The sequence below is a fragment of the Panthera tigris genome, chromosome E1 (assembly GCF_018350195.1).
Source record: "Panthera tigris isolate Pti1 chromosome E1, P.tigris_Pti1_mat1.1, whole genome shotgun sequence".
In the NCBI taxonomy this organism is placed as follows: Eukaryota; Metazoa; Chordata; class Mammalia; order Carnivora; family Felidae; genus Panthera; species Panthera tigris.
The window spans coordinates 60838198-60861302 of NC_056673.1; the positions used below are offsets into that span (position 1 = coordinate 60838198).

The following is a 23105-nucleotide window of genomic DNA, read 5'->3' on the forward strand; positions in this document are numbered from 1 at the left end:
AACCCACAGGAAAGGTCCTGTACGCTTGGCAACCCTGTATCCATTCATTAGAATGTATCTTAATATGCGTAACCAAGGTCCCCACCTGACGACCCCCAGGGTCCTACCTCGAGGTGTGGTTGGGTCTGGAGGTCCACCCTGTGCAGGGCAGAGGGGGGTCTGCATGCCATCTAATTAAAATGGCCCGCTTTCACGCCCTACATCTCCACATGCTGGGCTAACTATCTCCAGCGCCAGGAAAGGTGCAGTGACTCCCTTGGCGCAATGGACTCCCTTGGTGCAAGCAGCAGGTGCAGATTCACAAACACACACAAATGCTGAGAAGCCTCTATCTGGGCCAGTTGCAAGCAGAAGGGGCCTGTCTTCACCAGCTTGGGCTGCTGTGACAAAATGCCCTAGGTTGGGGGCTTAAACAAGCAGACATTTACTTCTCACCATTCTGCAGGTTAGAAGTCCTGACCAAGGTGCCAGCTGTTTTGGTTCCTGGTGAGACCCTCCTCCTGACTTGCAGACAGCTCTTTCCTACTATATGTCCTCACACAGTGGGGAGAGAGAGAGAGAGAGAGAGAGAGAGGGAGAGCGAGAGAGAGCACGCGCAAGCTTTCTGGTTTCTCTCTTCTAAGGGCACTAATGCCATCACAAGGGCCCCACTCTGATGGTCTTATCTAGCTCTAATTACCTCCCAAAGGTCCCCATGTCCATGTATTATTACATTGGGATTTAGGGCTTCAATATATGGATTTTTGGCAGGGACATGTTCAGTCCACAACTGGGCCCATGGTGGTTAGGGGCCCTAGAACCACCCAGAGCAAGAATGAGTTCTGGAGTGTGGAGTTCTGCCCACTGGAGAGTTGTGCCCACCCATCCCTCAGCTAGCCTTTCCCTGGGTTGTTAGATGGTCTTGGGGTCTAGAGTAGGGTATCTGAACCAGCCTCCAGGGGCTGCTCTGTGGTGGGTTGTTCTGTGCATTGCTGGATGCTGATGACCCCTATCCATTAGATGCCAGTGAACTCCTCTCCCAGTTGTAACCACTAAAAATGTCTCCAGAATCGCACATGGCAATCCCTCACCCTGAGATGAGAACAGGTGGGGCTTCTACGGTAGCTCCCATGAGCACCTCCTGGCTGATCATGACTGATCTCAGTTTCCTCCAACTGTGACATTAAATGGTAAGTTAAGGTCAGGTGTGACTCCAGGGGAAAGGAGAGGAGAATCTTCCCAAGCTGCACCTGGGGCTAGGAGCAAACGGTCTATTTAGAGTGGTCCAGGCCTATAGTGAGAGTCCTGGGACACCTGTGGTGGCCCACTTTAACCGCATGGTGACCCTGACAGGTGGGGATTGTCATCCCCACTATACTAAGAAAAGGAGGGCTCGGAGAAACCATGAGGACCAGAGGCCCTGACTGTAGCTTCCACTGCTGGAGTCAGTACAGCAACACAGATCTGGTTTTGTGTTTATTTTTAAATTGTAGTAATATATACATACATATATGTATGTATATATATATTACATATAATTTACCATTTCACCCATGTTTAAATGTACAGTTCAGTGGCACTAAGCACATTCACGTTGTACAATCATCTCCACCACCCATCTGCAGAGCATTTTCGTTGTCCTCAAGCTGAAACACTGTTCCCATTAAACACTAACTCCCTCCTGAGGGGCGCCTGTGTGGCTCAGTCTGTTGAACATCTGACTCTTGATTGATTTTGGCTCGGGTCATGATCCCAGAGTGGTGAGATTGAGCCCTGCGCTGACAATGTGGAAACTCCTTGGGATTCTCTCTCTCTCTCTCTCTCTCTCTCTCTCTCTCTCTCTCTCTCTGCCCCTCTCCCCTGCTCTCTTTCTCTCTCTAAAACAAAACAAAACAGGGGCGCCTGGGTGGCTCAGTCGGTTGAGCGGCCGACTTCGGCTCAGGTCATGATCTCACAGTTCGTGGGTTCGAGCCCCGCGTCGGGCTCTGTGCTGACAGCTCGGAGCCTGGAACCTATTTCAGATTCTGTGTCTCCCTCTCTCTGACCCTCCCCCGTTCATGCTCTGTCTCTCTGTCTCAAAAATAAATAAACGTTAAAAAAAAATAAAAAAATAAAACAAAATAAAATAGGGGCACCTCAGTGGCTTAGTTAAGCGTCTGACTTCTGCGCAGGTCATGATCTCGCTGTTTGCGGGTTCGAGCCCCATGTCAGACTCTTTAATGACAGAGCCTGGAGAGACTGCTTTGGATTCTGTGTCTCCCTGTCTCTCTCTGCCCCTCCCTCACTCACACTCTGTCTCTCTCTCTAACATAAACATTTAATTTTTTTTTTAATGCTTATTTATTTTTGACAGAGAGAGAGACAGAACATGAGCAGGGGAGGGGCAGAGAGAGAGAGAGAGAGAGAGAGAGAGAGAGAGGGAGGGAGACACAGAATCTGAAGCAGGCTCCAGGCTCCCAACTCCCAGCTGTCAGCACAGAACCCGACGCGGGGCTTGAACTCATGGACCGTGAGATCATGACCTGAGCTGAAGTTGGATGCTCAGCTGACTGAGCCACCCAGGCGCCCCTCTAACATAAACATTTAAAAATAAAATAAAATGGGGCGCCTGGATGGCGCAGTCGGTTAAGCGTCCGACTTCAGCCAGGTCACGATCTCGCGGTCCGTGAGTTCGAGCCCCGCGTCAGGCTCTGGGCTGATGGCTCGGAGCCTGGAGCCTGTTTCCGATTCTGTGTCTCCCTCTCTCTCTGCCCCTCCCCCGTTCATGCTCTGTCTCTCTCTGTCCCAAAGATAAATAAAAAAAAAACGTTGAAAAAAAAAATAAATAAAATAATTAAACACTAACTCCCCATCCACCTCCCCCAGCCCCTGGAAACCACCATTCTACTTTCCGTCTATGAATATGACTTCTCTGGGGACTTCATATAAATAGAATCATATAATATTCACTCTTGTGACTGAATTATTTCACGAACATGTCTTCACTGTTCACCTATGTTGTAGCATCTGTCAGAATTCCCTTCCTTTTTAAAGCCTAATAATATTCCATTGTACGGATGGACCACATTTTGCTTATCTATTAATCTGTTGGTGAACATTTGGGTTGTTTACATCTTTTAGCTCTGAGATTAGAGCTGCTTTGAACATTTGTATCCAGTGTTTGTGTGGATGTATGTTTTCGTGTCCCTTGGGCACATGTGTGGGCCTGGAATTGATGGATCCGGTAGTAACTGTTTAATCATGGAACTGCCAGTCACCTGTTTGGAAGCACAGAGCTCATGGCACACGGTGTGTGTGCCACTGTGCAGTGGCTTCTGGCCTAGAGCACCATCGAGGGGTCCTTTATTACAGAAGGTGGGAGAGAAGGAATATCTGCCATCTCTGGATGGTATGAAAGGAATCTCTCTACATAATGTGGAATTTTTATCCCATTTGACTATGGAAAAGCATTTATTAAGTATCTTTCTCTGATGCTCAAACAAAAATAGACTGAAGAACTAAAAAGGGACTGACCATATTTTCTCCAGAGCCAGGCACTTGCACACTCCAATTAACTCTCCTTCCTTCTCTCTCCTGCTGACAAGAAGTAAATAGCAACTAACAGCTGAGCGCAGTTTCACTCTGGGTGCCTGTTTGCTGATGACTCATCAAGAATTCACAGCCAAGGTGCCAGTTGTTCTTCCGCCACAGAAAGAAAACCTATTTTAGGCAAAACTGTAACCTCACGGATGCCCCAGAAAGTACAGACAGAAAGTACAGCCCCAGAGTCGCTAGACAGAATCCATTTACTGTAGGTTTCCTGTCTGACATTTGCTCCGCTCAGGCCCCGCCCTTTGCCCCGCCCATCCGCTGCGGCGCTCAGGTCCTGCCCCCACTGGCCAGCAGGCCCCGCCCTCTGCCCCGCCCCAACATGCCCCGCCCACCAACTGCTCCGCCCGGACCCGCCCACCCTGCCCGGCCTTCTGCTGCCCCGCCTGCTCCGACCCCTCCCACCCGCCCAGACCCCGCCCTCTCCCCGCCCACCCGCTTTCCCGCCCCTTGCTCCTCTCAGGCCTTGCCCCGCCCACCCACTGCCCAACAGGTCCCACCCACCCATTGCTCCGCCCAGACGCCCACCTGCCCCGCCCCCCCGCTGTCGCGCCTAGGTCCCGCCCGCCCACCGCTCGGCCCCCCACGGCCAGGGAGGGACATGGGGTGGGAAGCCCCCCGGCCAGCCCGAAGCGCTGGGGACCGAAGGCTGAAGCCCCGCGATCCTCCATTCCCGGCCGCGCGCAGCCCCCCACCTGGCCCGACCCCTACCTGCCCGGGCGAGAGTGTCCCTGCGACGGGGGTCTGACGGAGGCCCGCAAGAAGGGCTGCGTGACCGGGCAGCCACTTGTCAGAGGTTGGCGGCCGTCGTCCCCGGGAATGCTCAGGCGGGACCCCACACGACGAGCGCGACCTTGATGACCAGCGAGGTAGCCGTGAGAGCCGCCCCGCTCTTGGGACGTTGGCAGGGGCGGACGCAGTTCTCCTCTGTGTCACCGTTAGAGTCGCGCGAATCCGTAGACCCAGCTGGGGAGTGCGGTGAGCTTGCTTTTGCAGACTTTGAGGTCAGAGGGAGTCAGAGATTTGCCTGAGGCAGGATCCTGACTCCAGTGTTCCCCACCTGGGTGACTTTGGGCAAGCAACCGCACTCCCTGGGCCTCGGTTTCCCCGTTTCTTAAGGGAGAAGGGTTCCTTGTGCGAAGTCCCGGAGTAGCACACGTCACAAGTGTTGGGGAAGCTGCTGGTACATAGTAAGTGCTCAGTTAGGCCATCTGCTGGTATCCCGGTGGAGACCCTAGGAGGCCTCCACTGGGCGCCCTTCACCCTTCCACACACCCTGTGGTCCAACAGGGATCTGTCCCCTCCTTTCAGTGTCATTAGTGCATCACGGGCTGTCGCAGGGAGAGGTGAGGCGCATGTTGGCTGTGCAACAGGAGTGGGCCTGGGGCTTGCCAACCAGGGTGGGGACAGTTGGGTGGAGGTACCAGTGTGCACACGTATGCAAGCACAAGGCAGGCCATGGACAAAGAATCAGACAGGAAGGAAAAGGAGGCTGCAGCCTTCCTCAGGAGGATGGCCTCAGGACACAGGAGAGCAAACCCTGCTGCAGAGAGGAAGAGGTCCGAGGGAAGGCCGACCTGAGAGGGGGCAACAGCAGATTGCTGAAAAGCAGGAGTTCTGCCCAAAGGCCACAGAGTATCTAGAGAGGTATGAAAGCATCCAGTTTGCAAAGCTGGAGCCCCATCTTCCTCTATGGAACCAACGGGGAACATTTTCTCATGGTTGAATAAACACACGTGATTGGTCTTTTCTCTAATACATAATTAATATCCCTGCTGCAAATAATCAACACAGATTTATAAAGATTGGCTAAAACAATGCCTGATGAAATTTAGATCTTTTTACTTGGTTCAGGAAAATTAGACCCAACAGAAATCCTGAGCTGGAGAGAGCATTTGTAAGGGCAGGTACAGAGTCTGCAAAATCTTGTGTGGATGAAACTGGTATTGACGTGGAAACAAAGGCAAAAGAAAAAATGACATTTCCTTACAACTTACAGCCCATTGACAAATCCTTGAGACTGGCAGAGTGACCTCCCTCTAGGAGCTCAGCTGCCTCCATGATGACACTTAGCTAAGGGCAAAAGGCAATCTTAGCCCAGCCCCCCAGGATCCTGTAAGTCTCCTTTAACATGTAAACATCCCTTTGGAAACTTCCTTTATCTCCACCCCCAAGATACATGTTAGCGATCATCCTCCAAGCATATGGTCCCTTGACATACATCGGAAGGGTCTCCCGCTGAGGTTTTATTCGATAGTAATAAATGACCTTTTCCTAACATAGGGCTTGAACTTGCAACCCTGAGATTGATAGTTGCACTCTCCACTGACCGAGCCAGCCAGGTGCCCCTCCTTTACCTTTACTCTTGAACAAACAACACGAACACCTTACAACAATTTACTCTTTTTTTTAATGTTTATTCATTTTTGACAGAGAGAGAGACACAGAGCACGAGCAGGAGAGGGGCAGAGAGAGAGGGAGACACAGAATCAGAAGCGGACTCCAGGCTCTGAGCTGACAGCACAGACATGCTCAACCGCCTGAGCCACCCAGGTGCCCCGAACCTTTTAAATGAAAATGTAAAATTCAACTGTTTTAAAAATTCTCTCATTTTGTCATACAAGACTTACTGTTATTTTGTACAATTAGATTTTCTCACTTATGTACCACTTTATTTGCTCTGTGCTCCTTCTTAGATTTTGGCTTTACAACCTGTGATCACTTTTTTTTTTGGCTGAAAAGCATCCTTTTGGCTTTCCTTTGGGAGGGTCCTCCTGCTAGAAAATTGCGTCACTAGAAATAAAAGCAAATGGTCTTCAGTCTGAATAATGTCTTTTTCTTTGCTTTTATTTGGGGGGGAGGGGCAGTAGGAGAGAGAAAGAGAGAAAGAGAGAGAGAGAGAGAGAGAGAGAGAGAGAGAGAGAGAGAGAGAGAGAATCCCAAGCAGGCTCCATGCTCAGCACAGAGCCCAACGACCCTGAGATCATGACCTGAGCCGAAATCAAGAGTCGGAAGGTCAGCTGCCTGAGCCACCCAGGAGCCCCAGTCTGAATCATATCTTAAAGTTCTAAGTGTTAAGTCCCACAGGCTTGTAAACTTGTGAAATTATGCCCCTCTGTTTTTCATGTGTGTTTCCCATGACTGCATGGCTGGTGTGAGAGTCTTGTCCTCTCCCCTTTCCATGCACCTGTGTCTCTCCCTCCTGAGGACAGTCCCTAGTTCCAAAGGGCTCCCAACTGTGTCTCCTTCCTTCCTACCCTCTTCCATGTGGCCTCTTCTCTACATTTAGCTATGGAGAGTCTGTTCTGCCATCTTCGGGTCATCTTCTGGGTTTTTTACACTGATGTGGGTGTTATTTAGCTGTCTCTGTGGGACAAGGTGAGTCTAACGTCTTCCTACTCTGCCATCTTCCCGAGCAATGTCTTTATTTCATTTTCATTCTTGAAAACTTATTTTCCCCGGGCAGTTATACTCTTTTGGTGACAACTATTCCACTACCTTTTTGGCTTCCAGTATTAGTGTTGGGAAACCAAACATTAATCATTTCATAGCAATCTGGGGGCACCTGGGTGGCTCAGTGCGTTAAGTGTCCGGCTTCGGCTCAGGTCATAATCTCACAGCTTGTGAGTTCCAGCCCCCCACGTCCGGCTCTGTGCTGACAACTCAGAGCCTGGAGCCTGCTTCAGATTCTGTGTCTCCCTCTCTCTCTGCCCCTCCCCCGCTTGCACTCTCTGTCTCTGTCTCAAAAATAAATAAACATTAAAAATAAAAGCAATCTGACATTTCTTGCTGGCTACACTGGAGACTTCCCATGCCTTTGGTGGCCTGCAATTTCCCTGTTACTTGCCTATATGTGAACTTTTAGTTTATCCAGGTTAAGATTTGGGGGGAACTTGCATCTGAGGGTTGGTGTATTTTATCAGTTCTAGAAAATTCTCAGCCATTTTCTGTTCAGTTATAGCCTGTTTCTTTCCCTTTTTCTGGAACTCCAGTTAAATGTCTACCCTTTTCCATGTCTCTTATCTTGCCTGTAATTTCCCCGTTTGTCTCCTTGTGACACATTCTTCATGACTTCTGACATCTTCCAGTTTACCAATTCTCTCATCTAAGCTGCTAAATCGGCCCAGGAGCCTTTAACATTTTAATTTAATGTAGTTGATGTAATTAATAAATTGATAGGGGGGTGCGGGGGGGGGGGGGGTGCGGGGGAGCTGTGGCACCTGGCACTACTTATCAACTGCAGACCCAGCATGAGGAGAGGCAGGTGGACAGTACTTACCCAGCAACAAGAAGGTTTCCTGCTGCTCCAGCAACAGCCCAGCCAATGAGAGAGCATCACACTTCCCCCTTTCCTCTTTTTATTTATATTTTACAAGACCAGTGCTCTAACCCCTGAGCTATGGAGCCTCATCCTCTATTTATTTATATTTTAATAATAAAGCCTATAACGTGGGCATAGAACATAAATACATACAAATTAAATAGATTATGTGCATCAGTTAAGTTGATTACCATTTAGTTGACCAACAAATAAGAGACTAAACTGGACTAGTTCTTAGTTTGATAGCCTCAAGTAGAAAACAGTATTTAAGATACAAGGGAATACACACAGTAACATACCCAGTCTTGTCGTTCCCGCAGAGGCATCACATGTTGACAAACTATTGTAGACTTTGGAGCCACTTCTACTGCAAACATATCGGGTCCTCTATTGTTTATGCAGTTTTTACTTAATTTATTGTTGCTGCGAATAATGACTTCACCGTCTGACTTGTGTCCAGCACGTGGTGTCACCAGCACCTGGGGTCATCCATGTGTCTCGCTTACAGCTCCCTCTCCTCTCCCCGTTCTCCAGACTTGCCCCTGGTTCTGGCAAGTCTACTTACCCTGCCAAGCAAGTCTCTGCTATTCCCAAATAATCCCATCTTTGCTGGTAAAATAACTGTTTTATTATTTTTTATTACTTTTAAGGTTAACAGAGCCCACCCTTAAAACTAACCTCTCTAGGGGCGCCTGGGTGGCGCAGTCGGTTAAGCGTCCGACTTCAACCAGGTCACGATCTCGCGGTCCTTGAGTTCGAGCCCCGCGTCAGGCTCTGGGCTGATGGCTCGGAGCCTGTTTCCGATTCTGTGTCTCCCTCTCTCTCTGCCCCTCCCCCGTTCATGCTCTGTCTCTCTCTGTCCCAACAATAAATTAAAAAAAAAACGTTGAAAAAAAAACTAACCTCTCTTTCCGGGTACATATCCTGTCCCCTCTCCTCTGGAGAACCTCAACTAACACAGGAAGCAAAGCTGGCTGCGATCGCTCTTCTAGCTGGGGAGACCAACAATCACGCGTTTGAGCAGGAATAGAAGACAATCTCTCCTAAAATGGACACGGCGGCCGGAAGGGGGAGCTCTCTCGCCTACCACCAGTTATCAACTTCACAACCGCCGGAAGAGACCCGCTGCTCCTCAGCGTTCTAGAGGCCCGGTCCCGCCCCTCAGCGTCTCACCCAATTGCCGGGTGTCCTGGCGGCCCGGTCCCGCCCCTCAGCACTCACCCGGGTCCCGTGGTGTCTCACCCAATCCCTGGGAGCTCTTGCGGCTCGATCCCGCCCCTCCCACACCTCACCCAATCACTCTGCGTCTCCGCCGCTAGCTTTCCCCCAGCCTGAGGCAGTCCGCCACCGCGCTTCGTTGAACATGGAGGCTCTGCTGAGGCGGGAGCTGGGCTGCGACTTCGTCAAGGCTACGGGTCACTCGGGGGGCGGGTGCATTAGCCAGGGCCAGAGTTACGACACGGACAGAGGACGCGTGTTTGTGAAAGTGAACTCCAAGGCGGAGGTCAGGGCCGCCGTGGGCGGGGCCGGGGTGGGTGGGTGGTGGTCGGCGATTGGGGTCTGGGTGGGGCTGCAGGCCCGGGGCGGGATCTGGGGTCCTGGTCCCGAGTCTAGGGGGTCGGAGGTCCGCGATTCGGGGTCTGGCGTGGGGGTGGGGGCCGCACAGGAGGGCCACAGGGTGGTGGTCCTTGATGAAGCCCTTGCCCGTCATGGCTGCGTCTGGGCGATCCTGGGGTCGTGCACCCGGAATCCGTCCTCTCAGCCCTGGGCAGGTTAGCGGACCCTGTAGGCAGCCCTCTGGGGACGCCTGCGCCCAGGTTTGCTCCCTGCTGTGGTGTGGGTGGTGGGTGCTGGGGATGGTTTTCCAGTGATGCCTGCGGCCGCTCCTTTGAGAAAGTCCCCTGTTTGGGGAGTTTTGAACAAGGGCTGGTAGTAGAAGCCTCTCTCGTCCTGGGACCTTTCTGAATTACCGAAGATAACGTAGCCACCGCCTCGGTCATTGGGGCGCGCGGGGTAACGGAGAGCACAGAGCGGACAGCTTGAGAGCAGACGGCTCTTCTCCCCTCTGGGCGCTGGAAGGTGTCTGGTGACAGCCCACTTCGTGATGGGGAAGGGGACTTCTCCCTGTGTCCGCACCTGTCACATGGGCAAGGGAGCCCTCTCGGGCCTCTTTCCTAAGAGCCCTGGTCCCAGTATGAGGGCTCCAGCCACATGGAGCCTGATCGCCTTCCAACACCGTCACATTGCGGGTGTCAACATAGGCCTGGGGGGACGGGCCACCCACTCCGAAAACTTCTGTTCCTGCAGAAACGTGGAGAGGGCCCTGTGGAAAGTAGGTGAACCTCACTGCTGCCGACCTTGTGCTTCCCCCTGGGTGTTGGTGTCACCTCGCTGCCCAGTCTGGGTGGGTCACCCCAGGACTCTCCTCTGGAAGGCCCAGGCTGGCTCCCCTAGGCAATGGGCGGGATCAGGCAATGCCTTGTTGCAAACAGGGCTGCAGGGACTGACCCCAGGACCAGGGCCGCGTATCGCACACCTGGCTTGCTTTCGTTCACTCCTGCAGGTGTTTTCATTTTCTTCCCGGGTGCGCGTCGCACCCTCCGTGGTTGGGGATGAGCTCTCTCTGACGCACTGCTCTCCTAGACCAGCCTTCAGCCCTGTGTTGTGGGGAGATCAGCTGCGCTCAGTGCTGCGTCCTTTCAGGGATTTGTCAGCATTTGTGTTTGGAGTGCCTTCACGCGGTCCTAGTGTGGGTGCTGTCCCTCCCCACGTCCTGCTGTGGGGGCTTCTCCGGTGTGTGTTCTTCCCGTTTATAAGGCATGTTTGTGTTTGGACCTTGCTGGCACTTGTTACAATTCAAGACTGTGTTTGTTAGAGGGGAAGCAAATACTTTCTGATGATGACAGTAGGTCCACTTAGTGACACTTTTCAAGCCTTGTTCTTCTGGTGCTATTTCTTCAGGTTCTTCTTTTGTCATCAAAGTCCATCTCCTTTCTTTTTTTATTTTTATATTAAGATTTTAGAAGTCCAATGCGCTATCCATTGCGCGACGGAGCCACCTATATTAAGATTTTATATTTAAGTAATCTCTACGCCCAACGTGGGGCTCGAACTCACAACCCCAAGGTCGAGTCACACGCTCCACTGACCAAGCCAGCTGTGAGCACCCCAAGTCCGTTTTCTTTTTGCCAATCTTCCTCACATAAGTTCCTTCTTGTCCTTTGGTAGATAGTTCCAAATTTCTAGCTTGCTTTGAAAATACTATGTGAGTTATGCAGATGTGTTGGCCGTAGCATAAACATCTGCCGGTCGTATGGGAAACAGGACTTTGTACTGCTTTACCTTGAAGGAGGTGAAAATACCTTCCAACCCTTCCGGGAGGAGACTGCACCATTGCTCTTCTCTTTTCCTTCTCACCCCGCTTGAATTGACTGCTCTAAATAAGATTATTCGTCTCTGTCTTGCCTAATTGCGTGCTGCTGGGTTCCTCCCCTCCTCCTAAGGAGCTCCAGATCTTTTGTGTAGGCCTACCCACACCTGCTGCCTACTTCTCCCTCCTCTCGAGGAGCAGCAGACACTTCTGTGAGGGAGGCTTCACCTCTGGCTATGTTCACAGATCCCCCTGCACCTCTCCCCAGGTGATTATTGTTTTTATTCTACGCCTTACTCTCCTTTTCACGACCAGTGCTCTAGTACGAAGTGCAGCCGGGGCCCAGTCGTTTTCCCTTTATTTCCTAAAGAGAACGTTTGGAAAATTCTCAAGGCACAGCTCTTATCTTCCTCCTCGGTAGAAGGTAGTATGATAATAGCACCGTTTATAAAGTGTTTGGAATGGGCCTAGTAAGTGTTGGCTGCCAACTCAGTTACTTATGGCAGCGAGCCTGTGAGATTGGTACTGTTTTTGACCCCGTTTTTACACGTGCGGAAACAGGCACAGAGACTTTAAGTAACTTGCCTGAGGTCACAGAGTCAGTCCTGACAACCAGTAGCCCCATGCTGGAAGCCCAGCTGTCTGTCCCCAGTATGCTGGGTGAGCCCATTCCGGAATGTTCGCGCTGTGGAGCTCTGTGCAGCAGTGAGAATAACCTCTGTTGATGCAGCAGCATAACAAAGGCAGTGGGACATAGAAGCCAGACTGTCTGCCTCTGCATGTAGAAGGACAAAGCAGACGAGGCAAATCTGTGTGGAGCAGGCGGCTGGGGGCTGTGGAGCCTCCGGGCCGCGGTCACACCATGTCTGGACTTACTGAGAATTGGAATCAGATGCTCCCGCTTGTGCCCTTTTCTGCTCATGCTTGTGTACATTTTGACTTAAAATAAAGGCAACTTTAAAGGGAGTGGTGGGGCGCCTAGGTGGCTCAGTCAGTCACACGTCCGACTCGACTTTGGCGCAGGTCATGATCTCACGGTTTGTGAGTTCGAGCCCCGCATCCGGCTCTGTGCTGATAGTGTGGAACCTGCTTGGGATTCTCTCTCTCCCTCTCTTTCTGCCCCTCCCCTACTTGTGCTCGCATGCTCTAGCAAAATAAATAAATTAAAAAAAAAACTTTTGAAGGGAATAGTTACCTAGTGTGGGAAGTTAGGGCAGATTTTTCTGAGAGGTCAGAACATGTTAAGATCTGAAGTGTGGTGATGAAGGGTCTGACCTGGCAAAAGGTGGGAGTGGTGTCCCAAGCAGACGTGCCCCTGCACATTGAAGCCTCGATCTTTGGGCAACTAAAAGAAGGCTGTAACCCAGGGCACAGGGATGTGTGTGCATGTGCGGTGTGTGCACAGCGGTACATGGAGGTATGGGGCGGGGCCTGGGGAAGGGACCCGAAATGAGCATAGGAAAGCGGCCGGGGCCAGACCCCTGCTGCTGTGGCGCAAGTTGCTAGCTCAGGGTGTGTTCCAGGGTGGGATTTGCCTTCGGTAAGGGCCCCTGCCGTGGTCAGCAAGAAGACGAAGTAAGGATGGTTGCTGCAGTCTGGGGGAGAGGCTGGACGTGGTGCTCTAGTTGGGATGTCTTCCTGGGCGAGGTGGGAGGTGCCCTCAGACCCAGTGAGAGGTGGCCCCCGGTTCCTGGCCCGTGCAGGCGGAGGGTCTGGTGGGACAGGACTGCGGGTGAGGTGCTGTCTGACGATGGCCCACGTACACAGTCTGGCTCCACACTAGGCGCTCAGTGGAATGTGAGAGGCCTTTTACTTCCCTCCCAGGAGAGACTCACGAGAGTGCAGATGAGGGTCCAGAATGAGGAAGTATCGTCGCTCTTACCCCCGTGCAGCTTCAGAGCGTGTAATCCACTCTGCCGAAAAGCTAGAAAAGCTGCCTGTGTCTGCTGAGTCTGCAGTCAGGACAGCCTTGGACTGAAATTGTAATGCTCACGGGGTGCCGGCGCCAGTGGGGCTCGGTCGGTTAAGTGTCTGCCTTCCGCTCAGGTCATGATCTCACTGTTTGTGAGTTCAAGCCCCGCATGGGGCTCTGTACTGACAGCTTGGAGCCTGGAGCCTGCGTGGGATTCTGTGTCCCTCTCTCTCTGCCCCTCCCCTGCTCATACGTGCATGTGCACCAACGTGTTCTCTTGCTCGCCCGCTCTCAAAAATAAGTAAATGTTAAAAAAAACGTTAAAAAGAAATTGTGATGCTCAAGAAAACATGTCCAAGTAGAACCTTTCCGGAAGTAATCTTGCTCTCCCTTCTCTTCTCCATCTCCGTTATTTTTCGGAAAGGCCAAGAGAATGTTTGAAGGTGAGATGGCAAGTCTAATGGCCATCCTGAGAACGGGCACAGTGAAAGCGCCCAAGCCCATCAAGGTCCTCGACGCCCCGGGAGGCGGCAGCATGCTGGTGATGGAGCATTTGGACATGCGCTACCTGAGCAGGTCTGTCTTGGCACCTTCTCCTTTGGTTGTCTTTGTTTTCTTTCCGAGGGGTTCCTTACCTGAAAGCTTGCATCTGGGGGTGTAATTTTGGGGAACCCATGACCTCACACATCATGGGTTCTGCAGAGAGTGACACTACTCCGCACGCCAAAGGCAAACGGGAAAGGGATCTCCCCAGGTGAGACGCTGACAACCCAGCAGCCACGGAAAGGCTGGGAGAGACCATCAAACAGCCAGGGTCCTTCTTGTCCCCTTTGCTCCACCAAAGCAGACGTCCTGTCCCCTGACCTGCTTTATGTGGCCTGAGACTACGGGTGGCTGTGTCCCCGTGTTTTGTGTGCCACACACTTAGCTGATGCTGTTTGTTTCACAGTCATGCTGCAAAGCTTGGAGCCCAGCTCGCAGACCTGCATCTAGAGAACAAGAGGCTTGGGGAGACGCTCCAGAAGGAGGCCGGCACCGTGGGTATGGGGCTGTGCGAGTGCAAGGGCCCCTTGAGGACATTTGGCCAGCGTGGGTGCTTGGGTGGGGTCCTGCCACGGCTGAAGGAGGGTCAGGTCTGTGTTGATGGCAAAGGAAAGGAGCGTCAACCCCAGGGCCACGTGTGTGGGGTGCCTGTCCTGTGTCACAGTGGATTTGGAAGGGAAGCATGTCCTGGACTTGAAACCCCGTCATGTTTGGTTCCTTTCACCCTCATTCCCCAGAAGAAAGCCCATCAAGGTTGCCCTGGCTTTCTGTGTGGTGCCTCTTGTAAGAATAGCCACACGTGAGGCACAGCATGGCAGCCCTCACATCGACATTTCTACCGCTTAATGTTAGCACTGAGAGTGTCTTCCGGTATTTTTATCCTTTGGCACGTGATAATCCATGTGCAGCCCACGGGGTCACTGTGCTAACAGAGTGTCTGACACACCAGGGACAGGTGGCCGAGAATCTGCTGTGTTAGACAGACCCTGTCAGATTCCACCCACCCTTCCAAGCCACACGTAGTTCAGGCCTTTGGGGTTTGCTCTGAGTTTGGGGGAGACGCAGAGGATGCAAAGGAGGCCAGTTCAGATCCCCGCAGTTTATTCTTCTCACGTGCAAGAGCTGGGCTGACCCCTGAGAGCCCTCCTCTCCTGCTGGGTCCAGGCGGGTGGTTTTCCTCCTTTTCAGGCAGTGTTGTGCCTGCGCTTAGCGCTCAGCGCCCTCTGGTGCCTCTCCTGGCCGTAGTTGAGTGTATTGGAGCAGGCTCTGTTCCTGGGTCCTGGGGGTCTGTGCAGACCCAGGCCCTGCTCTGTCTCTAGACGGGGCGTGGGGGAAGGGCACACCCAGGACAGGCCTCAATGCCCTGAGCCCCTCGAGCAGCCCGAGGGAGCGTGGGAACTATTCATCCTTCTTGTTTTCCTTTTGCAAGGGAAAGGAGGCGGGCGGGCAGAACGGCCCTTCGTGGACCAGTTCGGGTTTGACGTGGTGACATGCTGTGGGTACCTTCCTCAGGTGAGCGACACCAGCCCTTTGCTCCATGTGCCAGGCAGGTCAGCCGCTCAGGAAAAGAACACCCTCCCCCTTCCTTATGAAGTTTGGTTTAAAGTCTTTGCTCCCTTTTTTCTTTGCTAATTTTTAAGAGGCTGGCATGAGGTTTACACACCTCATGTGCTAGATAAGCTGAGAGAAACAGGACCAGCAAGTCAGGATGCTGGGTGTCAAGGTGGGTAAAACTTAGGAATTAAGGAAAATTTGCTTGATACTAAACCCTCAACGATAGCACGATGCACAGGGATTGTACCTTCCGGTTTTATGATTTTGTGGTTGACTCCCCGGGAATTTCAGTCCAGGGGCTCCACTTGATGCCCAGCACATGCTGGGTGCGGAGGACAGTGGCTGTGCTCTTGGAGGAAGCTGCGGCTTCTCTGAAGAGGAATACTGAGTGACCTGGAAGACTTTCAGGGGCTCCCTGGTGCGCGCGGGGGCACAGGAGACACTGTTCAGGTTTTGAAATGTCGTGAGAGGTTGTCCAGGAACCTGCTTGGGGTGGTGAGTGGCTGACAGCTGGGGTTCCCCGGTCCCACCTGCCCCATGGGGCTCCGGGGGTGTTTCAGCTGGCTCTGCCCCTTCCTCGCCTGCCTGTAGCTTGCCCTGTGTGCGTACGGACACGTACACGTGTGAGTGCTTTTCTGTGCTCTGCGCTCTCGTGTGCGTCTGTTGCTTCCCTTCTGATGGTCAGCGTTGGGAGGGGAGGAAGAGGGGTCCTTGGGGCCAAGTGGATGGTCAGCAATGAGCTATGGTCGGGGAAGGCTAGCCGGCTCTGGCTGCTGTGCTCCCACGTGAGTCCAGATGGAAAGAAAGCATCCTAGAGCTCCTTGGAGTGGCCTCTGTTGCTCTGCACTGGGAGAGTCCCCGCTTCTGGGACGGGGTCTGGGGTCCCAATCCCATCTACGAGGCACCGTCTGCCGGTCGGCCGGCACGCCTTTCCACAGCCTGCCCTCGCACTGGTGCCTCTCCACTTTGGGCTTCCTCGTCCTGCTCTGGCATCTTCTTTGTCCACGCAGGTGAATGTCTGGCAGGAGGACTGGGTCACCTTCTACGCCCGGCAGCGCATTCAGCCCCAGATGGACATGGTGGAGAAGGGGTCTGGGGACAGGGAGGCCCTGGAGCTCTGGTCTGCCCTGCAGGTGAGGGGAGCCTTGCCCTGCAAACCCGACAGGGGTGGCCCTGAGGCAGGTGGGGTGAGGCTGGCCGGTGCCTGAGCTCTGTGTGTGTCCCTGTGCGTCTGCGCCGCGCTCTGCTTGGGCGGTTGAACCACACTCAGAAACGCATCTGCGTCCCTCCGACACGTGTTGGTCTCTTTGCTGAGGACGCATTTCCTCCGCAGCGAAAGATCCCTGACCTGTTTCGTGACCTGGACATCGTCCCAGCCCTGCTGCATGGAGATCTCTGGGGAGGAAACGTGGCGGAGGACTCCTCTGGGCCCATCATTTTTGATCCGGCTTCTTTCTATGGCCACTCAGAATACGAGCTGGCGATAGCTGGCATGTTTGGGGGCTTCAGCCGCTCCTTCTACTCTGCCTACCACAGTGCAATCCCCAAGGCCCCAGGGTTTGAGGCGCGCCTGCAGTTGTATCAACTCTTCCACTATTTGAACCACTGGAACCACTTCGGATCAGGGTATAGAGGGTCCTCCCTGAGTATCATGAGGAATCTCATCAAATGAGATTGATTCAGGTCCTAGCCACACACCTGTGGCCGGCGCCGCCTGTCCCCACAGCCCTCTTCCTCAGGCCTTCCTCCCCGAATCTTCAGACTAACTTCCCAAGCCTTGTAGAGTACGAGGGAGAAAGGTTTTGTCCTCTGGAGGTTGTACATTCCGTTAGACTTCATTGCTGGATGAAACCTCACCGGAGATTCGCTGTGACCAGAGGGACCCGTGAAGCATGGGCCGAGTTGAAAACACTGCTGTCCTGAAGGCCGAGAAAGGAAGCGGCCAGGCGTGCCAGGCGCTGCTGAGGACGCTTCCCCGGCTCCTTCTGTCTCAGCTCCAGGAATGACTCTGATGTTCTGGAAGATGCTTCTCGATGAGTTAGACTTGGGTGTAGACATGAAACCCTACTGAGGACGTCTTCTAACAACCAGTTTCAAAGCTAGCACATTCACTTTCTTTCTGTGCCACCTCTGCGCCCTGCCGCAGGCTGACAGGTCTGGAAGCTGATTCTGGGAGCGACCAAGCTGCTGGTCTTAGGTAATTTAGGAACCTTTGAATCGCCTGTGATAGCACCCCATCATGTCTGCGTTTTAAAGTGTGTAGGGTCGTTTGTTTGCATAAGAAAGTGCTAAACCAGTGGTTCTTCCTTCCTCAGTCTTTCAGTGATGGGAAATATTCATGAATGACATTGATGCTAATAAATCCTTTTGCATAAAAATTTGAATAAACTTTCAGTGGTTTCCTTTATTTGCATCGTAAGTCAGTGTTTGTCTTAGCTGTTTACCAAGAAACCTTTGTAATGTATTGTGATTATAAATAGGCACAACTGTTTTTGGTTTTTTTTTTAGTGTTTATTTTTAAGAGAGAGAAACAGAGCTTGAGCGAGGGAGGGGCAAAGAGAGAGGGAGACACAGAATCAGAAGCAGGCTCCAGGCTCCGAGCTGTCAGTACAGAGCCCGATGCGGGGCTCGGACCCACGAACCGTGAGATCACGACCTGAGCCAAAGTCGGACACTCAACCGACTGAGCCACCCAGGCGCCCATATTTTGTTTTAATGTTTATTTATTTATTTTTGAGAGAGAGAGAGAGAGAGCAGGGGAGGTGCAGAGAGGGAGAGAGAGAGAATCCCAAGCAGGCTCTGTGCTGTCAGGGCAGAGCCCAATGTGGGGCTCGAACTCACGAACCATGAGATCACAACCTGAACTGAAGTTGAAAGTTGGATGCTTAACTGACTGAGCCACCCAGGTGCCCCCAAATGTTGTTTCTTAAAAGAGCAGTTTTTTTTCTTGATTTTGTTCAATAGAGAATAGCACAGAGCTTCCAAATAAAGGCAGGAGTAGCTGGAGGTCTGCTTCTCTCTGACAGGTGCTGTGTGACAGCTGTTCTCAGTCTCTCCGCAAAGTCTGATGGACAGTGACCACCAGAGCTGTCCTGAGAGGGTGGGGCAGCCTCCCTGGCTGCCGGTCACTGCAAGAGTCTCGGGGCAAGGAGGGTGGCCATCCCGAGAGGCTACTCCTGGGAGCGTGTGGCCAGGGCTGACCCGCAGGATGCATGTTGCAGAGGTGTGGTGGGTGCTTAGCGCACACACAGTATTTCAATGTCTCCTGGCTTTAGTGTAGGACTTGCAGCTTTTTAAACTCTGTTCCTGTTGCTTTCTATAATATCTGCTTTTCTGGGGTGCCTGGGGGGCTCAGTGAGCTGAGCGTCTAACTCTTGACTTCGGCTAAGGTCATGATCCCAGGGTTGTGGGATCGAGCCCTGTGTCGGGTTCTGTGCTGAGTAGGGCGTCTGCTTGGGATTCTCTCCCCCTCTCTCTGCCCCTCTCCTGTTTGCTCCTTCTCTCTCTCAAGATAAAAAAATAAATAAAATACCTACTTTTGTACTTAATTTTGTACTCATGTTTTTTCTTTTTTTTTAATGTTTACTTATTTTGAGAGAGAATGTGAGCAGGGGAGGGGCAGAGAGACAGAGAATCCCAAGCAGGCTCTGCACTGTCAGTGAAGAGACTGACATGGGGCTCCATCTCACAAACTTCAAGGTCATGACCTGAGCCAAAACCAAGAGTCGGACGTTCAATTGACTGAGCCACCCAGATGCCCCTGTATTCATAATTTTTTATACATTTTTTTTTATAAAGAGTTGTCAAAATTGTATAAACATCAGACCCAAGGGCCTGTGAACCTCCTCAGAGCCATCCATGAAAGCCCCTGTCTACGTGTCATCTGAGGATGAATTGCCCAATATGGAAATCACACTGTTTTCTGGGTTCAGGGCAGGTCGAGCTGGCAGAAACAGGGGAGGAGTGCTAATTTCCAGGCATGCTTTCGGAGGGCAGCTGTGTGACAGTGTCCCAGCGGCAGCCTGCCTCCCACCCTTGTGGAGCAGCCTGCTGGCACCCGGATTATCGGGAAGATTCCACTAGACCCATAGGATGAGCTCTGGTCTGGGCTCCTGGACCCCTTGGCCGCGAGAGGTCTCTATCCTTCAGGGCGGGGCGGGGCGGACACCGCGAGGCAGCAGAGCCAGAGGTCCGGCCTATCGGGCCACATCTCTGGGGGGGTTGGGTCCTGCTTCTTCCTCAGATGGGCTCTTGTGTCAGAATGCCTCACGGTCTGCCCTATGGGGCAGCACCCTGTCCGCCAAAGAGACCTCAGGGAGCTGATCTTTACCTCCTGCCCCAAAGCTTTTGTGCATCCTTTTGACGAGAGCGGGGCTGAGACCTTGGTGTCTAGATGAACCAGGATGCCAGTGCACAGCCAGAGTCCCCACAGCACCATCCGCGCCCACAAGGTTTCAGGCCGCGTTTCCACATCCAGGGGCCACAGCTGGCTGTGCCCTCCCAGGGTTCACCCTTCACAGGATCTTGAGTGCAGGGGCTGAGTGACCCCCTCCTCAGTTTATCATCACTACGATTTCATGTGCCTCAGGCATTCATCTCCCTTTGTCCCCACATCCTGTTCACTTTCCGTCTGTCAAGTCTAACTGAAGCGCCAGGAGATCCTATAACCAGTGGAATCAAGTGTGCGTCTCCAGGGCTTGGGTTTTGAGAGCTCTTTTAGGTTTATTCTTTTTTTTTGTCCAACACCCTGACAGTGTTTTATTTCAAATTCTGATCCCTGCCTTGTAATTAAAAAGAAAATTCTGCCAGTCTCTTCCTGATGGTCTCTGCTGCAGGAAAAACAGGTATCCAAACATACTCTCGTTGAGACTCAGCTGCTAGACACACAGTTTAAAAAGGAAGAAGAAGGTTCGTGGCTGTGCATATCAGCCACCCACCTGGGCCCAGCCATCAGCCGTGGTTGCCAAGGAGACAGCTGAAAACACCCAAGCAGGACAGCAGAGGACAAAGGTAGATCTTTCTACAGCATGATGAAGAGATGACTGACTGCACATTCCCAGACTCCACAGCTTCTGGCCGTGTCATCAGCCACGTTTCACCCCAGGAGTCATTTTTGCCATCAGGGTTGCTGAAGTTTTGGGCCTCTCCTTGTGGCTCCTCACAGTCTTCTCCGGGTTTCAGCTGGGGCCCCGGGATCATCACCATCTAAAGGATGGGCTGCTTAGGGGGTGCCCATGGGGGCGTGACCTTGCCATGCATTCTCTAGCTCCCATAGGGATTTACCAGGTGCTTTTCAAACACAACATACTCCAGGACATCCCTGGGCACACCTTCCAGTCCATACATCAACCAGCCAAACTGGTCATAGATGGCCAGAGTCTGCTGGGTGTGCGTGCAGATGGTGAGCTGACCATATATGTTGCCCTGGTTCATCAGACTTGAACAGTGAACCTGAACCACCTGAGGTGGTTCTAAAGACTCCATGAAGCTCCGGTGGACGTTCTTATATCTGATGTGCCAGACCATGTCCAAGGTATGAAGTCAGTCATGGTCTGAGTTGTTTAGACAAAAGTGGGCTTCAATAAAAATATCCTTAGCTTTTTCAGGGAAGTCCTTTATTTTGAAATTCGGATCATGTTCTCTTATCTTCCGGACTGACAATTGTGATGTCACCTTCTTCTTCAACCACTCACTTCTCTGTGCCAGTCCTTCCTTCAAGAGAGAGGACAAGTGAGCATCACCCTCTAGAGGAACATAGGCATCAAAGATGCCAGCTGTACAGGCCAGGTGTAGGGGATGCTCCAAACGTTCCGGAGGAATGACCAGTCCTGCTTTCCGGGCATGTTCTATAAACTCCTTTTCTGATTTGTATTTGGGTTCATAAGTAGGTGGTGTGAAACATTGTTTAGATCTCAGTGGAACTAAAACTGTGGACTGAGTTACCAGGACTGGCTGCCCAGACCACCATCCTAAAGCTCTGGATAAACAAGACAAACCCCACAGCGTGTGGGCTGCCATTTTGTTCCCACACAGGCCGCTGGGATGGGGACCTCTTTTAGGTTTATTCTAGGCTCCAACTGCTGGCGGTGGCAGGGGGTGGGGGGCAGACGGGAGGGGACCGCTGTGGACAAGGGTCTGACCCTGGGCTGCCCCATGTCTGTGGGTCCAGGCGGCTGTGGGGGCTTCCTGTTTACTCTGCAGGGCGGTGCTGGAGGGACATCTGTAAACCGGAGGTATGTTATGGGGGGTATTTGGCTCACTCTGGGATTCAGAGGAAACCGGAATCACAGCCAAAATAAGGGCGGAAAAGGCAAGTTTGGAAAGAAGTTCAAGTTGCTGCAGAGCAGTGCACGCAGCCCTGGCAGAGGGTGGCACTTCGTTCCAGACTGACTCACGTGTCCCTGGACAGTTCTAGTGTAGGGTTGGGAATTGGAAAGGTCCTCTTGGAAGACTCTGGGCCCTCCACCTCTGGCATGACGGGAACCACACTGCACTTGGAGTTGAGGGCCAGCACGGGGGGCTCCTAGGTGAGTCACCTGAGGTCTGGATCCCTCCTTCATAAAGGGGGCTGATAATGACACCCCCCCGGCCACCCAGCTGAGCTTCCCGGCCGGAGTGCCTGCCTGTACGCGGTGCGTGTCTCCCCTCTTGCAGGGACACTTTCTCTGTCCTCCCTGTTCTCCCAGTGAAATTTGCTTCCAAAGACATATTGTGTGAGACTAGCCTCTCTGCCTGGGTTTCCTCCTGGGCAGAAGTATGTGGCTGTGCTGGAATATGTCTGGAAGCAGCAATCAGAGTGATTGCAGCTGAGTTCTCAGGAGGTGGCAGAACCCCTTCCTTTCTGCAAACAATCCTCTTCCTGAGGGCATGGCCCCAGCCCAGTTCCTGGTGGAGGCCAGGGTGAGGGACTGGCAGTGACACCTCGACAGCGTCCCTGCTGGCTCAGGCTGCAGCCAGAGGCTTGGGACACCCCCCCCCCCCCTGCTGCCTGCCTGGTGCCCCTTTTCTGAGCACCATTGCAAATGCCCCCACTCAGCTGTGGGCTGCATTTCCCTTCTTGGTACCACTGGACTCCATGTCAAGTGAGGGATCTGAACAAGCAGGGGAGTCCCTCCAGTGCACACGGCCCCATCATTACCTCAGTCTGTCCTCCCCCTAGATCCACACTCGTGACATGTCTGAGCCCCAAGAACTGTCACAGTTGTCTGTGTTTGTGTTCCAGTTGGGTGCCTTCCGCACCTTAGCAGCCATAATTCTGGTTCTTGGAGAGTCAGGAGAACCAGGAGACTGGCTGTAGGGAGAAAGGGGACTCAGCTCCTGGGGCTGTTTGCATGTACCCGAGTCACATCTCCCTACTGAGCTTCTGACCAAACCCAAAGTCAAATGCGGCTTTGAGAGGAGGGTGAGACCAGTTTGCAAAGTCAAAGTACTCTCCTTGGCATGTGTCTTCTCACTGAGGATTCGGTTGCTCAGACAGGAGCTGGGAGATCTGGGGAGGGACCCCAAGTGCCTGGGTTTCGGGGCCAGTAAGATGTGTGCCGCTGCCACCTGCCACGTTCAGGCCCTGCTTGGGCAAACCATGCCTGTGGCGTGCAATGAGCATCTCCCCCAGGGTGCCTGGAGGCTCACGGGTGCCTAACCCTGGCAGTTTGGGGACCAACTTTAGAGCAAATATTTGTAATTCTGGAAAAGAGAACAGAGGAAACAGGGAGGGAATCATAAAGAGCTGAAGACAACCTCAGAGAGTGTCCATCCTGAAACGGCTCATGTGTCCTGCCTTGGGGATGGCAGGAAACTCACCCCAACCACCTCCCTGGGAAATTGTCAGATATTGGTGA

General features: G+C 52.7%; 1 protein-coding gene, 2 long non-coding RNA genes and 1 pseudogene across 4 annotated transcripts; 1 reads left to right on the forward strand and 3 right to left on the reverse strand.

The window, feature by feature from the left end:
- Nucleotides 1–3396: 3396 nt before the first annotated feature.
- On the reverse strand, nucleotides 3397–4363 carry LOC122233500. 2 transcript variants are annotated; one of them, XR_006211046.1, is made up of 2 exons: nucleotides 4279–4363; nucleotides 3397–3678 (listed from the first exon to the last, which is right to left on the reverse strand). It is a non-coding gene; the product is annotated as an uncharacterized LOC122233500 (long non-coding RNA). The 2 variants fall into 2 exon arrangements; XR_006211047.1 differs by having other exon boundaries at nucleotides 3397–3657; nucleotides 4279–4358.
- A 1746-nt stretch (nucleotides 4364–6109) lies between these two features.
- LOC102948773 lies at nucleotides 6110–9068 on the reverse strand. Its single transcript, XR_006211045.1, has 3 exons — nucleotides 8792–9068; nucleotides 8188–8566; nucleotides 6110–6360 (listed from the first exon to the last, which is right to left on the reverse strand). It is a non-coding gene; the product is annotated as an uncharacterized LOC102948773 (long non-coding RNA).
- Nucleotides 9069–9165: 97 nt separating this feature from the next.
- Nucleotides 9166–17651, forward strand: LOC102972037 (fructosamine 3 kinase related protein). The gene is made up of 6 exons (XM_042965975.1): nucleotides 9166–9392; nucleotides 13595–13746; nucleotides 14120–14211; nucleotides 15143–15225; nucleotides 16278–16400; nucleotides 16601–17651. Exons 1-6 carry the CDS (start codon nucleotides 9252–9254, stop codon nucleotides 16937–16939), a joined length of 930 nt encoding a protein of 309 aa, XP_042821909.1. The 5' UTR covers nucleotides 9166–9251; the 3' UTR covers nucleotides 16940–17651.
- Nucleotides 17652–20173: 2522 nt separating this feature from the next.
- On the reverse strand, nucleotides 20174–21285 carry LOC102951230 (annotated as a pseudogene).
- Between the last annotated feature and the right edge of the window lie 1820 nt (nucleotides 21286–23105).